General features: G+C 39.7%; 1 protein-coding gene across 1 annotated transcript in view; it reads right to left on the bottom strand.

Annotated features, from left to right (window-relative positions):
• Nucleotides 1-5,926: 5,926 nt before the first annotated feature.
• The window catches only part of ASH1L (ASH1 like histone lysine methyltransferase), a 185,054-nt gene continuing 168,571 nt past the window's right edge, over nucleotides 5,927-22,409 (bottom strand). Inside the window, 12 exon segments of the mRNA XM_036754819.1 lie at nucleotides 5,927-7,477; nucleotides 8,104-8,405; nucleotides 9,454-9,494; nucleotides 10,633-10,799; nucleotides 11,509-11,681; nucleotides 11,817-11,955; nucleotides 15,422-15,512; nucleotides 16,774-16,860; nucleotides 17,899-18,147; nucleotides 19,388-19,520; nucleotides 19,608-19,662; nucleotides 22,086-22,238. Of these exon segments, the coding sequence (XP_036610714.1) occupies nucleotides 7,386-7,477; nucleotides 8,104-8,405; nucleotides 9,454-9,494; nucleotides 10,633-10,799; nucleotides 11,509-11,681; nucleotides 11,817-11,955; nucleotides 15,422-15,512; nucleotides 16,774-16,860; nucleotides 17,899-18,147; nucleotides 19,388-19,520; nucleotides 19,608-19,662; nucleotides 22,086-22,238 (1,682 nt within the window). The 3' untranslated portion in view covers nucleotides 5,927-7,385.

The following is a 22,409-nucleotide window of genomic DNA, read 5'->3' as shown; positions in this document are numbered from 1 at the left end:
TAGCTATTATTGTAATTATTATTAGTGATTTAGATTAAATAAAAAGCCTTTTTCTTCCATAGCCCAGGTGTAAGTTTGAGGTGGAGATGAGGCTGCCCAAGAGGCCAAGTGGAGGAGCAAGATTTCAAGAGTAACCTGGGGTCAAAGTAGAGAGTTGGTGTTTATGCGTTTAGGAAAACCCCCAGAACTATCCGCAGCAATAGGATCAGTAGAGGGTCCCTTACTAGTCTTCTACACTCTATATGTGGGGACTACTGTACAAGTGGTACATTCCCTTTCTTTCTGTCCGTCTCTCTCTCTCTCTCTCTCTCTCTCTCTCTCTCTCTCTCTCTCTCTCTCTTCCCTCACCCCATCCCTTCGGTGGAGGTGGAATCGTTCTTTTACCTTTCCTGGCTATCTGGGTCAAAGGGCATGAACAAATTAGTGACTTTTTTCAAGTAAGGCTAAGTTGTTTTCCAGCATGTTTGGACTAAGTAACAGCTCCACTAACAGTATATTGGCATCCTTGTCTCCCTTCAGCCCTTCCAAAACTATTTCCACCTTCAGTCATCTTTGCCAATTTGCTGTTTTAATCCGCATTTTTCTTATCATTATTGTTTTGGAGCAATCTTCCATATGGTTGTTGGTAGTTTGAAATTCTTCTGAAAACTTCATGTCTATTTTTTGATCTGTGGGGAGAGTGGCTCTTAGCCTGATATATTTTTGTATTAATTTCCTACTTATCTTGAGTAGGATTGATTGGATTTATAATTTCACTGGTAAGTTCTGAACCTTATCTGCAATCAGTCTTAGATTGCTACCTAGGGCGCTGAGATATGAGATGATTTGCCCAGGGTCACTCAGACAGCAACAGGACTTAAACCGAAATCTTTTTAGCATCTAGGCCAGCGTTGATGCCTTCTTATATCTTGCATAGTAGTAGGCTTTTGACAGAGCTATTGATGCAAATCTGTTTCCCAATCGACTTTACTTTTTATCTGTCTGCGTGGGTCATAGGATCGTATTAGTTAGATTTAGAGCCAGGGGAGCCTTTAGAAGCCATCGAATTCAATCCCCTTAGTTTACAGATGAAGAAGCTGAGGTTCAGATCAAATAACTTGCTTAGGATCACAGAGCCAGTAAGTTATTGCGGGAAAATTTGAACTCATGGTGTCCCTTGACTACAAGCACAGTGCTAGCCTCGTACCTATTGATTTTATGCATGCGCAAGCTTTAGATTTTTATGCATTAGAAAGTGTTCATTTTCTCTACTTCATCTCTTCTGTTTAAGGCTTTTCCACCCAGCCATCGTGGTGAAAGTACTCCCTTTCATCCCTCCACTTATTTTTAACACTTTGACCTTTCCTTTTTAGGTTTCCTCTAACACTTTTGGCCCTATGCAAATGGCATTTGTATCCTTGGCACCCCTGTTGGGTCTGTATTGTCAGGTGCCACGAGGGTATGAATACAGGCAGGAGGAGATCTTTAAAGAGGACCTAAGGAAGGATCAGCCTCCTGGGGTCTCAATTGGTTGGGTGGGCACTCGCTCGCTAAGGGACCGATCTCTCTCATTTCAGGGTGGAGGGATGGGGCTTTTATGTCTCTTCTTCGGTTTCCAACCTACAGCGTTAGTGACCCGACGCTAACCCAGCAGCAACTTGGCAGATACCAGAGAGAAGAGATCGAGGGTGGTGTCTGGGGGGCAGGATTGACGTCAATACGGCAGTAGTAAATAGAAGCTTAATAAAGAAATGATGGACTGAACACCTTTTGACAATAGATCTCCCACCAACTCCAGCCCACCTTTTTCCAGCTTGTCTGAAAGCCGGTAGGAAACTTAAAGTTACTTTGGATATGGTCCGAAGCAGCATTTCCAGAGCTACGCTTCACGTATCTCCCCGGCACGCAAAGGAGCAAGCCTGCATGGAGTCTGGGGAGAACAGGTGCTGTCAGCTGGTAAGTCACCGCCACCTGGTGGTTCCAATGCTTATTTGAGTTAGAGCTCTTGTCCGGCTTTCTGGAAGCGAGCCGTTAGTCAGGACTTCCAGCATGTGGGACAGTGAAAGTCAGGATCAGGGCTTTGACCTAAAACTTTGGACATGACCCTGGAACCTCCGAGAAACTTGGAGGAGACTCCCTCCCCACCCGGGTCGGTGATGTGATGGAAGGATAATGGTAGATTGGGACATTTTTTTTTTGGATGTGGCCAAAGTGTCTATTTGTTTTGGCTCAACTGTTCATAAGTTTTTTTTTTTTTTCGGGGCGGGGGTGGGGGGAGGCAGGTGGTTGGGAAGGAAAATAAATTTTTGTGAGTCAGAAAAAAACCCCAATTTTTTAAAAAAGATAATGTATAGTGATGAGGAGAGCTGGGATGGAGTTCCAGTCCCATCACTTACTGTGTTATTTTGGGCAAGTTACATCCTTGAATTTCCTCATCTGAAAATGAAGGGGTTAGATTAGATAATCTCTTAAAGTCTCTTCCGATTTACCTATTAGATATGAATCTTTAGATGGCTGTGCATATTCATGGTATCTGTGAACAGGTTGCACCACATAACCCAAACCCATCACTGGGGTAACCATATTATAGCAATAGTTGAGCTGGCCATACGGCAAAGAAATGGGATAACACATGACAGCCAGTCTTCCACTAGCATCATCCCAATGTCAAGAAGAAATGAGGGAAACCTCTTAGTATTACCCCCATGGATGAACTGATGGGAGAACAGTTAATCCCACAGGTTGGAAAGGTATGGATGGGTAATCTAACACTTGGAGGGAACATTCATTTGGATTCACATACATTCAGTTCAACAAACATGTATTAAGTTCCTGCTATGTAAAAGGTATTTGAAATCAGCCTTATGCCATTTGGGAAAACAGTTATTTAAAAATATTTTGCTTTGATGGTCCTGTACTGCAAAAAGTGTAAGAACCATTAATTTACAGCATTATCCTGATTTATCAGCCTATTAACCTTATTTTAAAAAAAGGTAATTAATTTTGTCTGGAATAACTTGTTCTCAAGTGAATGAAGGCTGGCTCCTGAGTGAGATCACTATTTTGTAAGCTCACAAACCATCTTTGTTTTTTTCAATCTATTCTATAATTCTGCAGTGGATCGACATCAAGTTCACTAGTTTATTGTTTCTGAGATCTATTCCCTCTTTCCTCCCTTGGAATATTTTCCAATGGGACATTTGCCCATTAGCTGTCTTTCAGCATCCTTTGTTCTTCAAAGATCATTAGCTGCTGCTAACATATTGATCACATTTACAATATTCAGGAACTTTGAGTAGTTGGTTCATCCAGAGCAGGAGGCTTGAACTTCATCTAAGAATTCTCCCTCTTGAGTTTCAATTCCTCAACCACATTTGTTTTACACTTTCCAATTTGAAGATCCTTGATAGAAAGGGTGGAAACAAAAGGAGTTATTTTGCTTTATCTGTTAAACTGTTACAAGCAGCAGGCCTTTCTCTCCCTGTTATCTTCTTGTTCCAAGTATGACTAAAAACAGTGCCCTCCTTTTGTTAACATTTTTCACTAGCCGAAGTCCATTCTGGAGCTCAGCCTTTCAGATGCTATTCTTACAGGATCTAGCTTTTTTTTTTTTTAAATTTGTTTTTGCTTAGCACTGTGCCAGGCACAAATTAATTAATAAATGTTTGTTGACAGGCTATGTGTCCCTAACTTTTGAATGTATATTTTAAAAAAAACTTGCACTCAATAGAAAGCACTTTAGTTATTTTTACTTTTTATTTTTCACTGGAATGTCACAATTCAGTCACTGGATTTTTGATAGTTGTCTCTTCTTACTAGCTTTCTTTTTAGGGACTCAAAGTTATGGCATCACACATCATTTCTCTAAACTTCTAAACTCTGCCTTCATAAAGTCCAGGGTACAAAGCCAGTGATCAGAATTCAATGTTTTCATTCCCCTCCCTCCACCTCCCAAGTTTGACTATCAGCAAATTTATAGCTGTTGTCTAAAAGGAAAGTCCAAATGAATACTTTTTTTTTAGATTTCTTTCTAAACTGTAATGAGGGCCATAGAATACATATCATTCTCTAGATGGAAGTAGCGAAGAGGTTGGTTTGAAATTCACCTATGAAAAAACTTCCTAACATCATGATTAGCTCTACTGATCTGTCTAAAAGTGGAACGGGTCACTTCTGGAGAAATAACTACTGGAGTAGATAACCTTTTAAGTCCCTACCAAGGCTGAGATTCTTTAATTCTATGATGGCAAGCTGGCTTTCCCTTGAGTACCAAATTCTAAGATGTCATTGTTTTTCTCTCAGGGTTCCCATCACTTTCTCTTCTCCCACCAGCCCTCTTTCTTCATGGTTTGAAGTAGTTTGCTTTGTTGCTGCCTTTACCTCTGAAAAAATCGTACTCATGTCAGGTTAAAGACCGTATGTTCTCTTGGTGGTGTGAGAATCAGAACTTTATGACTTGCTCAAGTTCTAACAATTAATAAGTGGTGGAATTCAAACCTTTTGGGTCTAGCATTCTTATGACTAGACTTTAACAGCAGTCACATTTATATAGATCTTTGGAGGGAAGCATTCACAGCTATGAATTCACAGATCCATAGAAGTATCTACATTTATTTACCTGAGCACCAGTTCTATGACTAGCCCAGGAGTAATTCCAATCCCCGCTTATTATAAGCCCTCTATACCCTATAGAGGTCAAGGTTTTTATGGCTTCAGACTTTTGTGGGGTTCTGACCCATCTCCCTTCCATAAATTGTCATTCATATGAACATTTTCTTATAGCAGCAGAGGTAGAAGTGGGGTGATCCAGAGAGTAAGACTTTTCACACCTCTGGCCCTTTACATTGGCAGAAGTTTCCCCCCAAAACTGAGGGTGGGATAAGAGGTACACAGGCTCTGAGCCTGGTTAGAAATCCCTTCCCACCTTCCTTGGCGGCAGATGGAAGGGAAAAGAGAAAAGGGGAAAAAAATGGAAAGCTCACCACTCCACAGTTAGGAAAAGTTTTTCCATTTAATACTAGACTTTCAAGGATTGAGATGCAAGCTTTTTATGCAATTACATCCAATGTTAAAATTGGTAATACATAATTTACAAAGATTAACATCAAAACAATCATCTATTTAGATATGCTTTTGTAAAAAGGAAATATATTAGCAGCATTTATATTTTCAGCAATCACACAGCCTACAAACATGCAGACTAAATCCGTATCTATTTGCAGTAATGTAGTGCTTCGCCCCGTGTTTCAAACACCAAAACCCACCCAACAGTTGGGGGTTCTTTTTATTTCCGTTATTATAAAATAACCGAAAAATAAAAAAAGGCATTAATTTCTACACCAGTAAGAAAAAACAAGTTTTTGCACTTACCTAACATTTGATTGTCTAAAAAACATTTCGGTTTTTAGTCTTTCAACAAAAGAAAGATAAAATGACAGAGCGTAGTGTCTTTTGCTTCTGTTTTGCATTTTACAAAGTTTTTTTTCTTTTGTGTTTTTTTAAGTGTTTAACACCATTAAAGGAGACAATGAATTTTATCTTCTCTTTCTTGTCACTTTCCTGCTTTTGACTAAAAGGAGACCACCCCCCCCATTCCCCTACTATCCCTCCCAAAATCTCCCCTCCCCCAACAACGAAAACCAAAAGAAACCACCCAAATGGGCTTGGACATGCGATTTTTCCAACTCCACACGTGAGTATTTTATACCCAGGTCTCTTATTAATGTACAGTGCTTCTCTACAGTAAGAAAATACTCCAAACTATTTTCTTATTTCTCTCTTTTTTTTTTTAATAAAATATTTATTCTGCTTTTTCTCTGCTTGAGGGGGATTTTTGTATCCCCTGTATCTTTTGTTTTATTTTTTTCTTAAAGATTGACACGGAAAGGAGAAAAAAAGGAAAAAAAGGATTCAATGGAATAGGGAAGGAGAGGAAAGTCAATGTTCTACCTAAAGGAATCAGAGAGAGAGAGAGAGAGAGAGAGAGAGAGAGAAAGAGAGAGAGAGAGAGTTGTCATTATAAGGGGAAATGTACATTTAGGACTGCATTGGTCCAATATTTAAAAAAAGGAATAGGGACAAGTTAACTATTGTATTGCTTACCAATCACGCAGCAGATATATATATATATATATTATATATATACAACTTGGCACATTTAAAAACGGTCTTTTTTTCTCATAAGAACATCTAAAACGTATATGCATATGTACGTCTGAGAGGACAACAAAGCAAAGCTTAAAAAAAAAAATTTTTTTTTTTAAAGAGACAGTGTATTCTAGCAATCCCTGGCCAGAAGGAAAATGGGAAAAAAGAGAGGTGCTTGGGTAGGGGAGCCCCTATACCAACTTCATCTTAGACATTCAGGACGGTAAAGGGAAGTAGAGATGTGACTGAGAGAAGAGAAATACACACTGTCTCTTTAAGAGATGGATAATTTGACTGTACAGTTAAGAACACAAGAGTAGTGTTTTCAGTTGATAATCTACAGCTCACAACAAATACTCTGGTAGTTGAATACTGCTTGACATTTCATGTAGTGACATGGGGGGAGGATTAGAGTTTTTCATTTGTGTTTTTTAAAAGTTTTTTTTTTTTTAAATGGATATCCATTTGCACAGCACATCAGACACATAAGAACCACAGCGCTTCAAAAACAAACAATGCGGTGTGCTGGCAGGGCCTGGCCTTCCCTTTAAGAAAAAAAAATCTGGTCTGTAGGGAACAAAGGGCAAAACAATTATAATTACACTTGATGTGCCCACCTCCTCCCTGATCCCCTGGGGGCTCTCCTTATATGCCAAGACCCCATGGGTGAGGGTGGGGGGGTACAAGTCAGAGTAAAGGGGAGGGAGGTGGGTGGTAGTTACAAGTGCTTTAGACTTGACTTATATTTTACTTTGAACTAGCTGGGTTAAGGAGGGAAGATAAACTTTTTTTTTTTTTTGTAGCTGGGAGGAAACCTTGGCTGCTGTCTTTTCTGGGTCCCTGTGGGAGCTCTAGGAGCTAAGGACGGCTGGGGTGAGACCATGGACTTTGAGTCAGGGATGCCCTCTGGCAGTGCCCATAAAGTTGGAGAAGGGTGCAAGAAAAGCCAGGTCTAAGGAAAGGGGGGGCAAAAGTGCCAATAGGCTCGAATGTGCAGCCCTTCCCCTGTTCTAACCCTCTATTAGTTTTCCTCTGGTGGGGGATGTGGAGAGGAAAATAAATTAAGCTAGTCTGTCTTGGACAGCTCTCTCTTTCATCTTCTCCATTCAGTACCTAATGTCAGCTTCATGGTCCTAATCCCCTGCCTGGAGGGTCCTCTTCTTATCCCTGTTTACACTCAAGTGGAAGCTGGGTCAGGAGGTTGGGTTGACTGGCCCTCAATGGGTCCCAGAAGCTTGAGGTCTGGCCCCCGCCGATGGTCACTTTCGGAAGCTGCTCTCTGGGATAAGCAGAGTACGTCTCCGAAGCTTTCTTCCTGATCCTTCCTCCAGCAAGTATGTCACATCAATGGCTAAAAAGAGAGCCACAGAAGTCAGTCAAGTGGTGACAACACCAAAGAGCTTTCCTCCTCCAAACTTTTCAGCTTTTTCCACCCCTTTCCACGTACCAGTGAAATGGCCTACTTCTCCAGGCCCAGATGGATTGACCTTTCTCTAGCAGAAGGTCTTGAGGGATGTAGCTATGACCTTACTTCCAAAGTATAACTAGAAGGCAGCTAGTTTTAACAAATGGTCACATAGGAAACCCGAGACTGCAGCCATGAGTAGAAGAATGAAGTAGAGATGGTATGGTATCCATGCTGTTTTCAGTACTTCCTGATTTTTAGTAAAATACAATTCCCTTAATTTACCACCTTTTTATCCCAAATACTTTTTATTCCTAAAGGACTGATTCCTTCCCAGGAGCAAAAAGTCTTTACTATGTCACTGTTTACATCACTGTGACATTTTGCTGGTGGTCTTCTCATGTGTGGCACACACCCACATACACAGAGCTTTCTTTGAGTGACCATTCCACACTGGCCATTCTTAAACAGTCTTTTTTTATGGAAGAAACAATCCTGGTTCCTTCAATTAGCTATTCTACTCTTTCTAATTTTTTATCTGTCTGCTTTAAGCTACAGAGGCTAATTCTTACCATTTTTCCCAGGGATCTTTTCAAGGAGATTGAGCAGAATCTGGTTGAGTCGCTCCCGTTGGCTGTGTCGCCTCTCTTCAGGTGTGCAGGACCTCTGAGGCTCCTGTCTACCTTCATCTGCTTTCTTTTCACCCTCTGTTGTTTCACCAGATGCCACCTCCCGATCAGGTTCCTCCAGGGTGGGCATCTCATTGGCTGCTTGCTCTTGATTGGCCAGTACTTCTTCAATGAGTGGCAGGGCATCATCCTCTTGGCCTAGGTCCTTGATGGGTGGCTTTGAACGTTCTGTCTTCCAAGATGACCTACAAGGAGGATCCACAAGTTCAGGTTAAGCTCAGGAACACAGGGGAGAAGCATGAAGGGGAATAAAGAAACAAAGCTGGAACAGAAGCCCGGGCTCCTCAGATTCCACTGGACTTGGGGACAAGACACTTGATTCTCTCCTCCCTACCTCAGCTAATACTAGTTTTGTTTCTGACTTGATGCGATATGTTGAACAATTTACTGAAGTTCTCTGGACCTTAGTTTCCTATTTATAATATTGGAAGAATTCATCCCCTAGAAGGCATAGGGAGATTAGAGACACTAAAGAACACAACAAAAACCCACAATAGTGGTGAGGCAGTTTATTTCACTATTCTGAGTCAATTCAACACAACTTTACCATATCAACAACCTAACAATAAAGATAATTTGTACTGTGCTTTTAATTTTTCCAAAGTATTTTAATCCTGATCAACCCTGTATGGTAAGTAGAATAGCTATTACTATATCCATTTGACATTAAGAAAAAACTAAGGTTGCTCAACTTCCAGTCCCACCCCCTTTCCTCTGGACAATTCACCAAAAACAAATAATAAATACCCAGATGCAAAGTACTCTCGCAGGCACTACAGTTATATGACACAGTTCTTGTCCTTTGTGTGAAACTTATCATAGGGGATGAGGTATATACACAAATAATAATACAAGAATGAGGAAGAGATTGTGATATTTTCAACATGATGTGGGCAAAACACCCTATCCTTGTCTACCTAAAAGTCCTGTCCTTCGGGCCCTACTTCTTCCTGATACGAGGGGCATTCACATTGGTACAATGAGGGCAGTGGAGAAGATTTATGAGCATATATGGAAACTATTTTAAGTTTATTTGGATTCCTAACCCAGTCTCTTCTTCCATCTCCAAAAGATCTTGACTATGAAACTTCCTTTGTTTTAAATCTCTTCTTTGATAGCATTGGCTGGGCTACCTTCACCAAGAATCCCAATCCCTCATGAGGTATTCCTAATATTCCACTTTTAAGCTCTCAGTTCATCTCCTTGGGTCCTTTCCTTTTCTGGGAGACTCACCTTCCTCCATTCCTCTTGTAGTTGTCTGGGACATAATGAGGCTGTAGCAAAAAGAAGAAAGAGATGAGAAGCATGTAGAAACTGGTAAACTGACTGAGAAGACCTGGTCCCAATTCAAGGTGAGGGGAGAAAGGAATGTAGGGAAGAGAGAAAGAGAATGAGATAAGAGGCCTGGCTCTCTTCATTTTCTAATGGGTTAGGGCTGAATGGTCTAATGCAGAAGTTAGCAAACTACTGTTTGGTCCTCTGCAGCCTGTTTTTGTACTATCCATAAACTAAGAATGGCTTTTACGCTACAAAAACAGGCAGTAGTAGTTTGCCGACCTCTGGTCTAGTAGATAGAGTTGGCCTTAAAGCCAGGAAGAGTGACCTGGAGTCTGGTCCTACCTCTAACGCCTACTGGCTCTGTTACCCCAGTCAAGTCACAACCTCTCAGTGCTCTAGGCAGCTCTCCTTAGAGAGAGAAGAACTTAGGCTGCAGAGAAGAGGCCAACCTGCATTGGAAGAGGGAGTTTTCTTATCCAGGAGTTACCTAAATCAATGAAATCACAGGCCCAGTCCCTGTCTCTGGATCTCCTACGTCTTACCCTTGAGACGTGAGAAGGGAATCTGTGTGTTCCAAGGCACTAAATAGAAGGTTAGAAACCAGGAACTTTTGGGACCAGCTCTCAGTCTTTTCTACTATGGGCCTCAGTATCCTCCTGAAACTGGGGATACTCATTCTCTACTCCACGTCTATCTTCTGGTTGTTAGGTTGTCCCCCTCCCCAAACTCCCAATTAGTCCTGGGTGAAGAAATGAGATCATTTCCCCTCCTGTTCTCTAGCACTGACGAAGAGGATTCTTAGGCAATGGAAAAGGACCGGTAGAACAAGAATTTGGAAATAACGACAACTTAATTTTATGATAATCTAAGAATAGACTGCATTGCTCACATAGGCATGTATGAAGGTAAATATAATTATAGTTATCCTCTTTAATATATATGGATGAGGTTTTTGGGAAAACCTTGTTGGAAACTAATTTTGTAGCATCTCCTTTGCCTGAGATAACTTAAGTATAGTCCTGGTCTAAAATCAGGAGATAAATGAGATGCCTGTTCAAGATCGCCATATCTGCAATTCCATATGGAAACTAATATATTCTAACACTCAGTGGAATGGGAAGGAGATAGGCTTACTGAGAAATCTCTCTTGGGAGTGAGCTTCTTGGGGAAGTGATCGAAGGCATAGGGTTTGGTGCAGACGGGGTAGCGGTTCCGGTGAATCTTGTAGAACAGGTGGGCTGATTTATCAAGTCGGTAGTCACAGATGTATACGTCCTGTTCCTTCACTCCTTTGGGCCTCCCTGAAATCCCAGACACTGTCAGAGATCCAATCTCCATCACCCTCCATTATTCCATATTGCTCAGAAATCCCAAATACCACCTGGATGAGCATAGTCCCTTAAGCAGGTGCTTATTACTGTTTAGCAGTTCCCAGGGTCAGATGACATAATAGTGACTAGGGGGAAATAAGATACCAGAATATACAAAAAGTAAATGAGGGATAAGGGGTTAAGGATATTTTGGGTAGGAAAGGAACCAGGAAGTGATTATTTAGGGGAAAGGGCAGGAAGGAGCCACCATGAAGAAAAAGGGTTACAAGACAAGAATTATAGACATAAAACAGGGCAAAATCTAGGAAGTAGGTTTCTTTTCATAAAATGATTAACAGATGTCAATGCTTCAGAGCTCTATGAATCAGGCCTGTGATCTTTGCCTTTTGGGATATCCTTGTTCTCTGTCCCTTTTTGTCTTAGCCTTTAGGATGTTCTGAATAACAGACAAGAAGAACAGTTTTCTTTAGGAGCTCTATTTGGTGGTGATATGCTTAAGTAGTAGTACTAGGTAAGGAGGAAGAGAAAGCAACAGAGAGCTCATTTTAATTTTCCAGATGTCTTTGGAGAATCCTTAAGAGAAGATATACAGAAAGCATTTAAAAGGGTAGACTGGAGAGAATCTGAGTCAAGGAAGGGATGGAGCCTATATGTTCTCAGCCTAACCTCAAGTACTTACCTTTACAGTATGTGTACAGGTCCAACACACAACAAGTCCCCACCACAGCCTCCAGAGGAATGATTTCATATAGTGGTACTCGGAAAAGCTCGTTGTGATAAAATCGACGTGATGGGGAGTGGTGGGTTTCGTGAGGACGAAAATAATGATGACCAAAGGCAAACCGCTCCTCTCTGGGGTAGGGAGTGATGTGGAGGAAAGAGAAAGACAAGTCTGGTTGATGGCTTGAAGCAAAAGCCTAGCAAAAATTCAGTTTTGTGCCTCATTATTATGCAGAAATGGTTCACGAATGGGACCTACGAACATACTTTTCATTCTTCCAAAGCTTCTCAATGCGGAAGATGTCAAGTTTCTCTCGGTTGATGTGGGATAATAATCGATAAGATTGACGGACTGGGTGGCCATCAGGGGTTCGCCGACTGTCTCGCATCAGGTACACACAGTCACCTGAGAAGTAAAAGAAGAATACATACAACTTCAGATGACATGAAGAAAACTTCACTAGACTCTCCCAAGATACTGTCCTATATCTCTCCTCCTTCCTCAAACTCCTTAAAAAAATCGTCTACATTCACTGCCTCCATTTCTTCTCCTCTCACTCTCTCTGCATGTCTTATAACTTGTCTGACCATTCCTTCTCAGTCTCCTTTGCTGGCTCATAATTCACATTATGTGAATTGTCTAACTGTAGGTTCTGGCCTAGGCCCTCTTTTCTTCTCCATCTCTATGCTCTTTCTTTGTAACTTCAACAAAGCCCAAGGGTTTAGCTATCATCTCTATGCAGGTGACTCCCAGATCTACACATCTAGCCCCAGCCTCTCCTTTGAGCTTCAGACCTGTATACCAATTGCCTATTGGATATTTCAAACTAGATGCCCTGGAGACTTCTTAAATCCAGCATGTCTAAAACCGAACTCATTATCTTCCTCCCTAAACCCTCTCCTCTTCCAAACTGACTTATTTCTGGTGAAATTATCATTATCCCTCTGGAGTCTCAGGTTTGCAATCTCAGCATTATCCTTGATTTCATACTGTCCTTCATTTGACAAATATAATCATTTTTCCAAATTTTGTCATTTCCAACTTAACTTCTTTTACATATAACTCCTTCTCTTCATATACACAGCTACCTTTTTTTTTGAAAGATAAAAAACTTTACTCAAGAATCAAGATCTCCTTTATATTTATCACCTCTTACTGACAAGATTTATAATACTCCTGCCAAATCCTACTTAACTCAAGTAACAGGCATTGTTAGGCACAAAGGTTTCAGATTTCACTTAATGTCAATTTTTACAAAACTGAGTTTACTAATATAAGCAGTTACTGTAACTAAAAGAACTATGGAATAGTTTTCAACTATTAATTATACAAGTCATCCCTTACTTAAATAAAAGGTTAGAAACATTTTTAGTTTTAATATAAATTTCCATGAGAATAAATGGCCAGGCACTGTACATGTTTAAGTAATATCACTGAAAGTACATTGGTACAATTATTGCCATAGCTACAATTTTAATTCAGGGCTTCATCACTTCTCCCATAGATTATTACAACAGCCTCTTAATTAGTCTCACTATCTCAAATCTCTTATCACCACAGTCCATTTAACACACTACTGCCTAAGTAATTTTCCTTAAGTGCAGACAGTGCAATTATACACACACACTTTATATTTAACTGTATCTGTTTTTATATGTATGTACTTTCTCCTCCATTAGATTATAAGATCATTGTAAGGATAATAGCTAGCTGGTACTTATATAGTGCTTTAAAGTATGCAAAGTATTTTACAAATATTATCTCATTTTAATCTCAGAACCCAGAAAAGTAAAGTACGTGCCATCATTATCCCCATTTTGCAGATGAGGAAACTGAGGTAGATGGAAGTTCAGTGACTTGCCCAGGGTAGTGCAGCTATTAAATATCTGAGGCCAGATCTGAACTCAAGTCTTCCTGATTCTAGGTCTAGCTCTCTATCCACTGTGCCACCTAGCTGCCAAAATTCTACCTGTGTCTCATTTGATCCTCGTAACAGTTCTGTGAGATAGGTGCTATTATTATCTTTATTTTACAAGTAAGGAAACACCCTGAGAGAGGCTGAACGACTTGCTCATGGTCAAAGAGTTACTAAGTATCTGAGGCAGGAATCAAACTTATGTCTTTCTGACTCTAAGTCAGAAGCCATCTAGTTGTCCCAAATTAATTCTAGTATCAGCACAGTATCTGGCACGTAGTGAAAGCTTAATAAATACTTGCTGGTTGACTTGTTTTCACTGGCATTTGTTAAGTATCCATGTTAAATGGCAGGAACCCTGTGAACTATGTAATAGCAATTTAGATTTGAAGATCTTTCCCACCCATTAATAGACCATGTGTCCTGCTTATATCACAAGAAGCCTAAGTCACATGTGCTGGGAGGAGCTTGCTGAGAGGAAAAGGAAATTGTGTGAAAAGAAATGCTGAGACAGCAGTTACTACAGTTAGAACTGAGGGAAAGAGAGCAGACATATGACAGCTGTATTATAAGTTTGCTTGCTGGTGTCAAGGCCCAAGCAGGCACCGGAAAGTTATGAGATGGAATGGATCTCTGCTACAATGTGTCTTAAGCTCCTTGCTGTTATGATAAAGTGGACTTACTGGTGTGGGAATAAAATTGCTATTATGTTGGGATGGACTTATTAGTTACAGGATCTGGTTATCTAGTGTTTGAATAAATGGTTTACTTCTTCTATCTTCTACATGGAGAGTCTTGTATATTTTGTGATACAGAACCACATAGGCATTTTGACAATTATCATCTATATTGTGATTACTGCCTTGCTGTTACATTTGATGAAGAATAGGATGGGATCACAAGGTATAAGATCTCTATTTGAAGGTAGAAGGGCTTTAGAAGAAGAAATGGTTATTCCAGGATGGGATGATATAACTTATTCCTCCCTAGCAAGGGAACAGTCTAAAGGCAGTGGCTTCTGTGAGGACTGGAAACAGAAGCTACAGGGGGGAGAACCTAGAGATTTGGAAAGATGTTTGCAAAAAATTACAGTTAAGCCAGGGAAAGAACTGCCAACAGCAATCTCTAGATGAGGCTGGATTTTACTTACAGAGTCTCGTATTATTTATAAAAAGCAGGGACAGATCGTTAAGAGAAAGAAATCAGACTCAGTTACTGAAACAGCCCGAATGAGAATATTTGTATGCCATAGCAAAATGGGGAATCTCAGGTGGCAGAACAACAGATTATTGTTCAGGAATTTACTGATTCTGCTGTTAATTTGGCTAGAAGATAGAGGGAGCCAAGGAGGTCAAGAGTGCATTTCAGTTCAGCCCAGGTCGAGTCTAATTGCTTTAACTGTCCTAACTGCTCTCTCATAATTTCCTATGACACAATTTCCTTTTCCTCTCAGCAAGCTCCTCCCAGAACATGTGACTTAGGCTTCCTGTGATGTAAGCAGGTCACATGGCTAATTAATGGGTGGGAAAGATCTTCAAATCTAAATTGATATTACAACTATGTGAGTTTACACTCTGAGACTATAACACAGATAAACTTTCAACTGGGGGGTAAAGTCCTAGAAAGTGTTCTGAGAATGCTAGAGCTCAGAGCTGTAGTGTCTAAATAGTATTTCTGTAGTGGTGAAAATCAATTGCATGTCATGGGAATGGAGTAAGCTATCTCTATCTCCTGGACTCACTTTTCTTTGCCTTTCAGATTTAAGGTCTTGCTTCATTTTAAAAGGAAGATAAAATTGTTTTTTCTTTTGGTAAGAGTGAGTTGAAACATGTAGGTAGATTGAATGAAAAAAAGCTATAAACACTATTATGAAAGCTTAAATGAACAGACAACTCCATAAATATTAGAAGTTTCTCAGCATTTGAGAATGGATAGGTCCAGGTCCCGTATGTGTACCTTGACGTAGGAGCAGGTCATCCCGGAGCAGACAGATGAAGTAGACGCAGCCAGGCTGGGCATAATGGGGCCGAGGTATCATGGGCACCTCCTGGGGAGAGGAGAAATCCAAAGTATGAAGGCTGGGATTCTGATCTACCTACCTATTAAGTTCCACTAAAGAGAGGTAAAAAACTAAGATTTGTACTCCTTGCCTATCAAACCCTAAGCTCAGTTATATTAATCCATTGGGGTTGACTTAAGAGAATTTTCAAACTCACTTTGAAAAGTGAACTTCTGAGGAAAGATTAAAGCATGGAATTAGCTTGGAAGAAAGGCTGAAGATAGATTTAAGTCTATGTCTCAAAGGGACATATTAAGTAGCCGCTTGTTCTTTGTTGGAATAGAAAATAAGAAGAAATGAGATAGGTATAGGAGGTACAAAGGCTACAAATGAGCTTTTTGAACTGTCGGGTATGGAATTACATGAAGGAAAGGGTAGCATCTCCTTTCTTGGAGGTATTTTAGAATAGGAAGTCCTCTAATATATGTGGATTGTAGAAAGCTGTTTGAAGGCAGGGAATGACCCAAACATTAAACTCCTGCTATGAAAATCCCAGAAGCCTAGGTGTTCAGTTCTTATCTAACGCAATAAAACCTTCTTTCAAGGACCAATAGCAATGGAAACGATCCTGTTTTGGCAGAATGTCATTACAGACTGAATGAATGCTGAAAAATATGAGCAGCCCCCATCTCATCTCCAGTGTGCTCAAGTATAACCCTGAAACCTGAAGTTTTAAAGTTCTAAGTATTCTTGCATCCTAAGAAATTTCACTATAAAATGGGCAATGTTAACTGAGTGTTAAAATTCAGACCATCAGCTGTTAATGAAGCTGTGATCTGTGGCTGGTTACATTACAATATAGTATCATCAATCTCAAACTTTAAGATTAACTGTGGTACATCACAAGCAGATTATCCCCGTTATCCAGTATACTTACGGAGTACTATTCCTATTTCTGGGAATGCAAGATTATTTTAACAAGTCTAAGCAAAACATAATGGCAAAAGTATATTTGCTGGAAAAATCATTAAATATAATCATAAATAAAATATGAATGATTTTAGATTATTCACTGCTTTAGGTTACTCTCCCCTCTCTTCATACAGATAGTTATTTGTAACTATCACCTTTCTTCCAAAGACCTCTAAGTATTTTCTCTCTCTGAACACATTTCTAATGGGATTATCCTATTTACTGCACAAATGAGGCCCAGGAATTTGAAAACATAGTAAGGGTGAAGAAGAAAAAAGTCATATATGTCACATCCCTTGCTTTCTAGGTCACAAAATACTGAAATAAGGTTGCTTACCCTATCCACAGGCCTTGGATCACATTGTTCACAGAGGTAGTGCTCTACATCTGAGTTTACTCCCATGCAATCACAGTGCTGCCACACCTGCAGAGAAAAGCTGAAATTAGTGAAGAAGGGTCTCAGATTTATTGAGGAAAGCCCTGGGAAGGGAGCCAACCAGGCCCAGCATCTTAGGATCCTTTCCTCCTGCTTGGCAAAAGCAAGAACATTCATTAAGATGGTCAAAAAAAATGTACCCAGGAGCTAAGGGAATGAGTTGGAGAGTCAGAAGCAGAGTGGTACAGATGGGGAAGAAAGAATGAAAATATTTAATAAATGCATAAGAACAGGTCAGATTTCTAGAGTACTTTAAAGTTTACAAAAGGCTTTCCTTACTCATAACAATCCTGTAAAATATCTGGTGCAAATATTATTCTTCTCATTTTTTTCAAAAGAGGAAACTGAAGCCAAAAGAGGTTGAGTGACTTGTCTAAGATCACATAGCCAGTAAGTACTGAGTTCGGATTTGAATTCAGGTCTCTCTTGATTACAATTCTAACCGTTTCCCCAACATATCATGCTACCATTGACAAGAGCCTGGTAAGATATAAATCCGTGCGAATAAAACGAAGGAAATAAAGAATGGAAACAAATGATTACTGTCTCAAACTACCTATTTTATAGAGTGGTGTTTACCACTGTAATTTTCCTAAGGATATGAAATAGGTAGCCATAATAACATCTATGCATTTGCATACTATATATGTCTCACATAGGTTGTTACTTGCTCTTACATATTTTTCAGGTTGAAATGTCAGTGGTATTCCTCACGTTTCCTGATTATTCTTCCAAGTTCCCTTTCAACACAAACTTACTAATTTAGTTTCCCTTCACAAAGAAGTACAGAAAGGGAGGAGTATAGAGGCATGTATAGTAGTGCCTTGCATATAGAAGGGCTTTAGTGAATGTTTGCCAAATTGAATGGGAAAGGAGGATGAATAAATCTTTATAGAGCTATAATGCACAGGGAGACAATAGACTGATTTGCAGTGTATCTATGTCTAAAATAAAGAGGCAGGGGTTTGTTGCTTGAAAACACAACACCTTACAGATCAGAAATTTTTCTGTCCTGAATCTTCTTACCATGCACTTGTCACACTGGATCATGAGGCCTTCATCCTTGTAGAGGCCGCAGATACAGCGGATAACATCATCATCCTTCTCGTGCCCATTTTCCTTCTCACAGACTGAGGTTTCGCTGCTGTCTGCCTCACTTGCTGTTTCCCCCACAATCTCATCAATTTGAGCTGATGCCTCATGACGTGCATTGTAGTATGCTTTGCGTAGTCGACATACATCTCTCCCAATTGGGGACTTGCGCCCATAGTATTTCTAAGAGAGAGAAGAGAGAAACCAAGCTCAGTCTCCTTAAGTTTTGGTTTCCAGGTATGCCAGAAGAGGGGGGACAAGTTGCCCTGTTCTCCCATTTTGGTTGGGATGTCTTTGGAACAGTGCTTAGCACACTAGTAGGCACTTCGTAACTATTCACCTAAGTTGAAGAGAAATGAATTGAAATGCAGCTGTAATCTTCAAAGCCATTTAGTGTATCCAACTTGATTACCATGTAAATCTTACTATTTTCTATCTCTTTGTCAGTGGTCCTAATGCCTATTTGATAAAAAAAAAAAGATACATTTCATATTGTTGACATTAAGGGACAAGATTACAACTGTTTTATGAAGCTTTTAATAGATGTAATGCTAATGTAAGATTTGATTCATGGTAGACCCAAATCCATAAAATGATTAACTGTGTTATAATGGGACTCTACTATATGAGCTTTCAATTACTGTTTTTAGAACATTCATATCATCTCCTTACTTGTCAGCTCCTATTTCTTCTCCCACATGCCCATTGCCACACCCCCCATGAAGCTAAACTAATCTTGTTTCCATTATTCCTCTTTGGCCTTCAAATTTTTGTCCATTGACCAGAATGATGTCCCACATATGCAGAAAAATCTCTCTTCTATGGTTTGCCATATGACAACTCTCTGACTCCTCTAGATCATAGCTCTAGCTACCCTCTGCCTTCTCTGAAAGTCTGAATAATACTACCATCTAGAAGCACAATCTTTAATTTTTTTTTTTTTGCTTCAAGGCACTTCACTAATTATTTTATTATTACAGATTTCCACATGCTTCCCTTGTCTCAGTCATCATCCCTATAACATACTGTACAGGGACTACATTCTAGCTTTTAATACATATCCAAGCATTCTGGAACTCCTTTATCGTGTTGTAACTAACCATGATATATCAGACTTTTTATCATATCAGTGATATTTCTTTTGGGGGTATGACATAACCTGTGATTGACACAGAGCTGGGTAATGAGCTGTATTAAGACAGGCTTTAAGCAGTTTCCTCACAATTACTGTGCTCTATACTGATGCTCAACAAATATTGCTGAGCTACAGCATCCATTTACTGCTGGGTCTGCCCTACTGATCAGCAGGGAAAGCTGAAGGGAGAAGGGGCCAGTGTTCTTGGCTTATAATAGTTACTTTCACTACAAATTCCTTTTCCATGAGCTCAAACTTAGAGATCTCAGGGACTGTACCCAGCCTCACCTCAGCATTCCGGAAGACCTTGAGCATGTCAGCATCAAACGCCTCCACTGTCTTGTAATAACCTGTCAGGATCTGCTTCTCAATGGTGATGAGATCTAAGGGGTCAGATATCTTCTCATAATAATCAGCATTCCTGGAACACAAAACCAGGGCTGTCAGTTTGGGACACCTATCTGTCCCCATATACCCTGGTTAACCCCCAGAAGAAGTGTGAACGTACTTTTTCTTTGGGGGAAGGTTCAACAGTGGAGCTGCCAATGCCTGTCGGGAGGAATCTGCAAAGGAAGGCAACGTGTATTAGAAGGACTTTGTGGAAACAGTACAATTTTATTTTGAATAAGGGGAAGACCCAGAAACTAAAGGGCAGAGAAGATTCAAATTCCTTTTGGGTTCTACACACAAAAAAATTCCAAAGAGTTTTCAATAATGTGAATTGTTGAGGCCAAAGGTCAGAAGGCACCTGCAAGCCCATGCAGGAACATGAATAAATATTGCAGACATGGAGGTATGCTGATGCTGTCTGTTTGTGTGAAGACTAAGAAGGAAAATAAATTTTAATTGCAGCATAAGGAATTTTGACAGTAGGGAAAACTTCCTATTAAACAGTGAGAGGCAGATTACAAAGGAAGAATCTGGAGTTCCTTTCATAAGATTTCTAGAGCATGGTGAGGTCACTTTTGAAATGGACTAGTTATATATTGGTCAAATCCCTCAAGAAGTAGTATTACAATGAAATATAACTTATAACAAAGACTATTTCCAAGTCATGATCAGTACTTGGCTGGTATAAGAAAATCAAGTCTTCCACAATGAAAAATCTAGGACAGTGAAAAATTTTTAAGTGTGTTTCCATGTAACATAATGTCTATATAGAAAAATGTAAGTATACTAATTATGTTATAATCTGAATTTATTTGTTAATTCATTCAATTTCTAGAAGTTCCTCCAGAGAAAAGGAAAGTCCACTGTTCTATCTTCATATACAGCTTATGTCCTCAGCCACTTTCTTTCTAATCACTGTCCCAGTCTCAGATGAAGGAGAAGATGGCGATATTTGTTCGGAATGTGAAGGGACCAAAGGGGGATGCTGTGTAACTTTGTACCTTAAGGCAGGCTGGCCCTCTTTTCTTTCTATGTATTTACTTCTCTTTTACTCCAGTGGGAGTTGCGCTATAAAAGTTGCAAATAGGAAGGCTACACAGAGGAAAGAGCAAAGACCTAAGTTCCTCCTAGCTTCTCTGTTCTATGTGGGAGGAGAGGCAAGAAGAAAGAGAAAGGCCAATCATGAACTGCAAAAAGCAGCAATTACCCTTCAATTTCCTTTTTCCACCTCAAAACATTCATCATCTTTGCCAGAAAAACTCAACCTAAGCTTATAAAACACCCACCAAAATAACACACAAGACTTCTCCTTAAAGATTCCGAAATCCAAAAGAAGAGGATGGAGATGAAGATGTGTGTATGAAACCTTGAAAGCAAAATAGCAATTTGCATTGGGGCTTTCTTTTACTGTGTTTACAATCTATCTTTTCATTTGTTGATTTGCTGCCTCATTGTGTGAAACTATAGAAAACAAAGTAGATGAGGCCCCTATCAACTCGTTCTAGGCCCTCAGTCTGAGAATATAATTTCTAGCAACAGATTACCTATTATAATGAAATTCTTTTGGACATAGGAAGTGAATAGATCATAGATACATAAAGGCACTGTGAATCTTTGCTCAAAACTCTTGCCAGTCTAATACTTCTAGATTCTGACATGCAATAAAAATTTTAATGAACCCAAAGTTCATATTCTTACAACGTAAACAAGCAATGGACCTTAAGTCAGGAGATTTAGGTTCAAGTTCCGGCTTTGCCACCTGTGTGACAATGAGCAAGTCACTGAACCTCTCTGAGCCTCAAATGCCTCACTTGTAAAATAAGGATACAAACACTATCACCATATCCATTGAGAAAAGATATTCTGCCTGCCAGTTGGTTAGAGTGGGAAGTTGAAAAACACCAAACAGGTTGTCAGCGTCTGGCTCAGGAAGGCCACAGAGGGTAGAGTTATACTCTATCCAGGCTGGGATCCAGCTACTGATGCAGGATTGTCTAAATGGAAAATTAGGTCTAATGGTTAGATCTAAAAATCAGATCTAATGAGAAAAACTGATGGTCTGAGACTCTATTAGGTAGAGCAGAGACATATATAGCCAGCATATCATTGGTGCAAGAGAGTACATAGAATTTAGAGAACAGTATTTCTTTTTATCTTAGCAGGGCAGAAAATGATCTTGTAATGACTTAGAGAAATGATGGCAATTTTCACTCTATAGAAAATATTATGAAATATATGTTGCTTTTTAAAAGTAGTTATTATTTATATGCATACATATATGTATTTTAAGTTTATTAACATATTTTATTGCTATCAGGTAGTTATATATCAGAAAATTCTGAATCATTACAAAACAATAATGCATGTGCCCTTTAAATATTATTTGAATACAAGTAAAAGATCTGTTTTATAAACCTCAAAGGACTATTGGGAAGATCAAATGAGAAAATGTGTGGAAAGCACTTTGTAAACTTTAACATGCAACAGAAATGCAAGGCATTATTATGACAACTTTGGTTTTGAGGCAGATGAGGGAAAAAAGGGAATATGATATGAAGATAAGAGGGAAAGAAACTTTTCTTGGGGATCTGGTCACCTTTGTAAGAGATGATGCTGTCACATATCTCTTTGAATATCTGGGCCAGGCGTGCTGCCCGGGCCACTTCGATGTTCTCCTCCGCAGCTGCCAACCTCCTTGTCCGTACTGAGCGGGCTGTCTGCAAGGCGGAGAACTGGGTCATGAAGACATCTGGAAAGGAGACAAATTTCATTCAGTGTGAGCCTGAATTCCTTCCACTTATTCCACATTTCTCTTGGTTTACTTCAGAAGATTCACTAGTTTCAGGAGGCCTCTCTCTCTCTCTCCCTCTCTTTCTTTCCAGAATGCAAGAAATATTAGAGTTTCTTGGAAAGGCAAATG

Source organism: Trichosurus vulpecula, chromosome 4 (genome assembly GCF_011100635.1).
Source record: "Trichosurus vulpecula isolate mTriVul1 chromosome 4, mTriVul1.pri, whole genome shotgun sequence".
Classification (NCBI taxonomy): domain Eukaryota; kingdom Metazoa; phylum Chordata; class Mammalia; order Diprotodontia; family Phalangeridae; genus Trichosurus; species Trichosurus vulpecula.
This window is presented reverse-complemented; position numbering and strand designations above follow the sequence as displayed.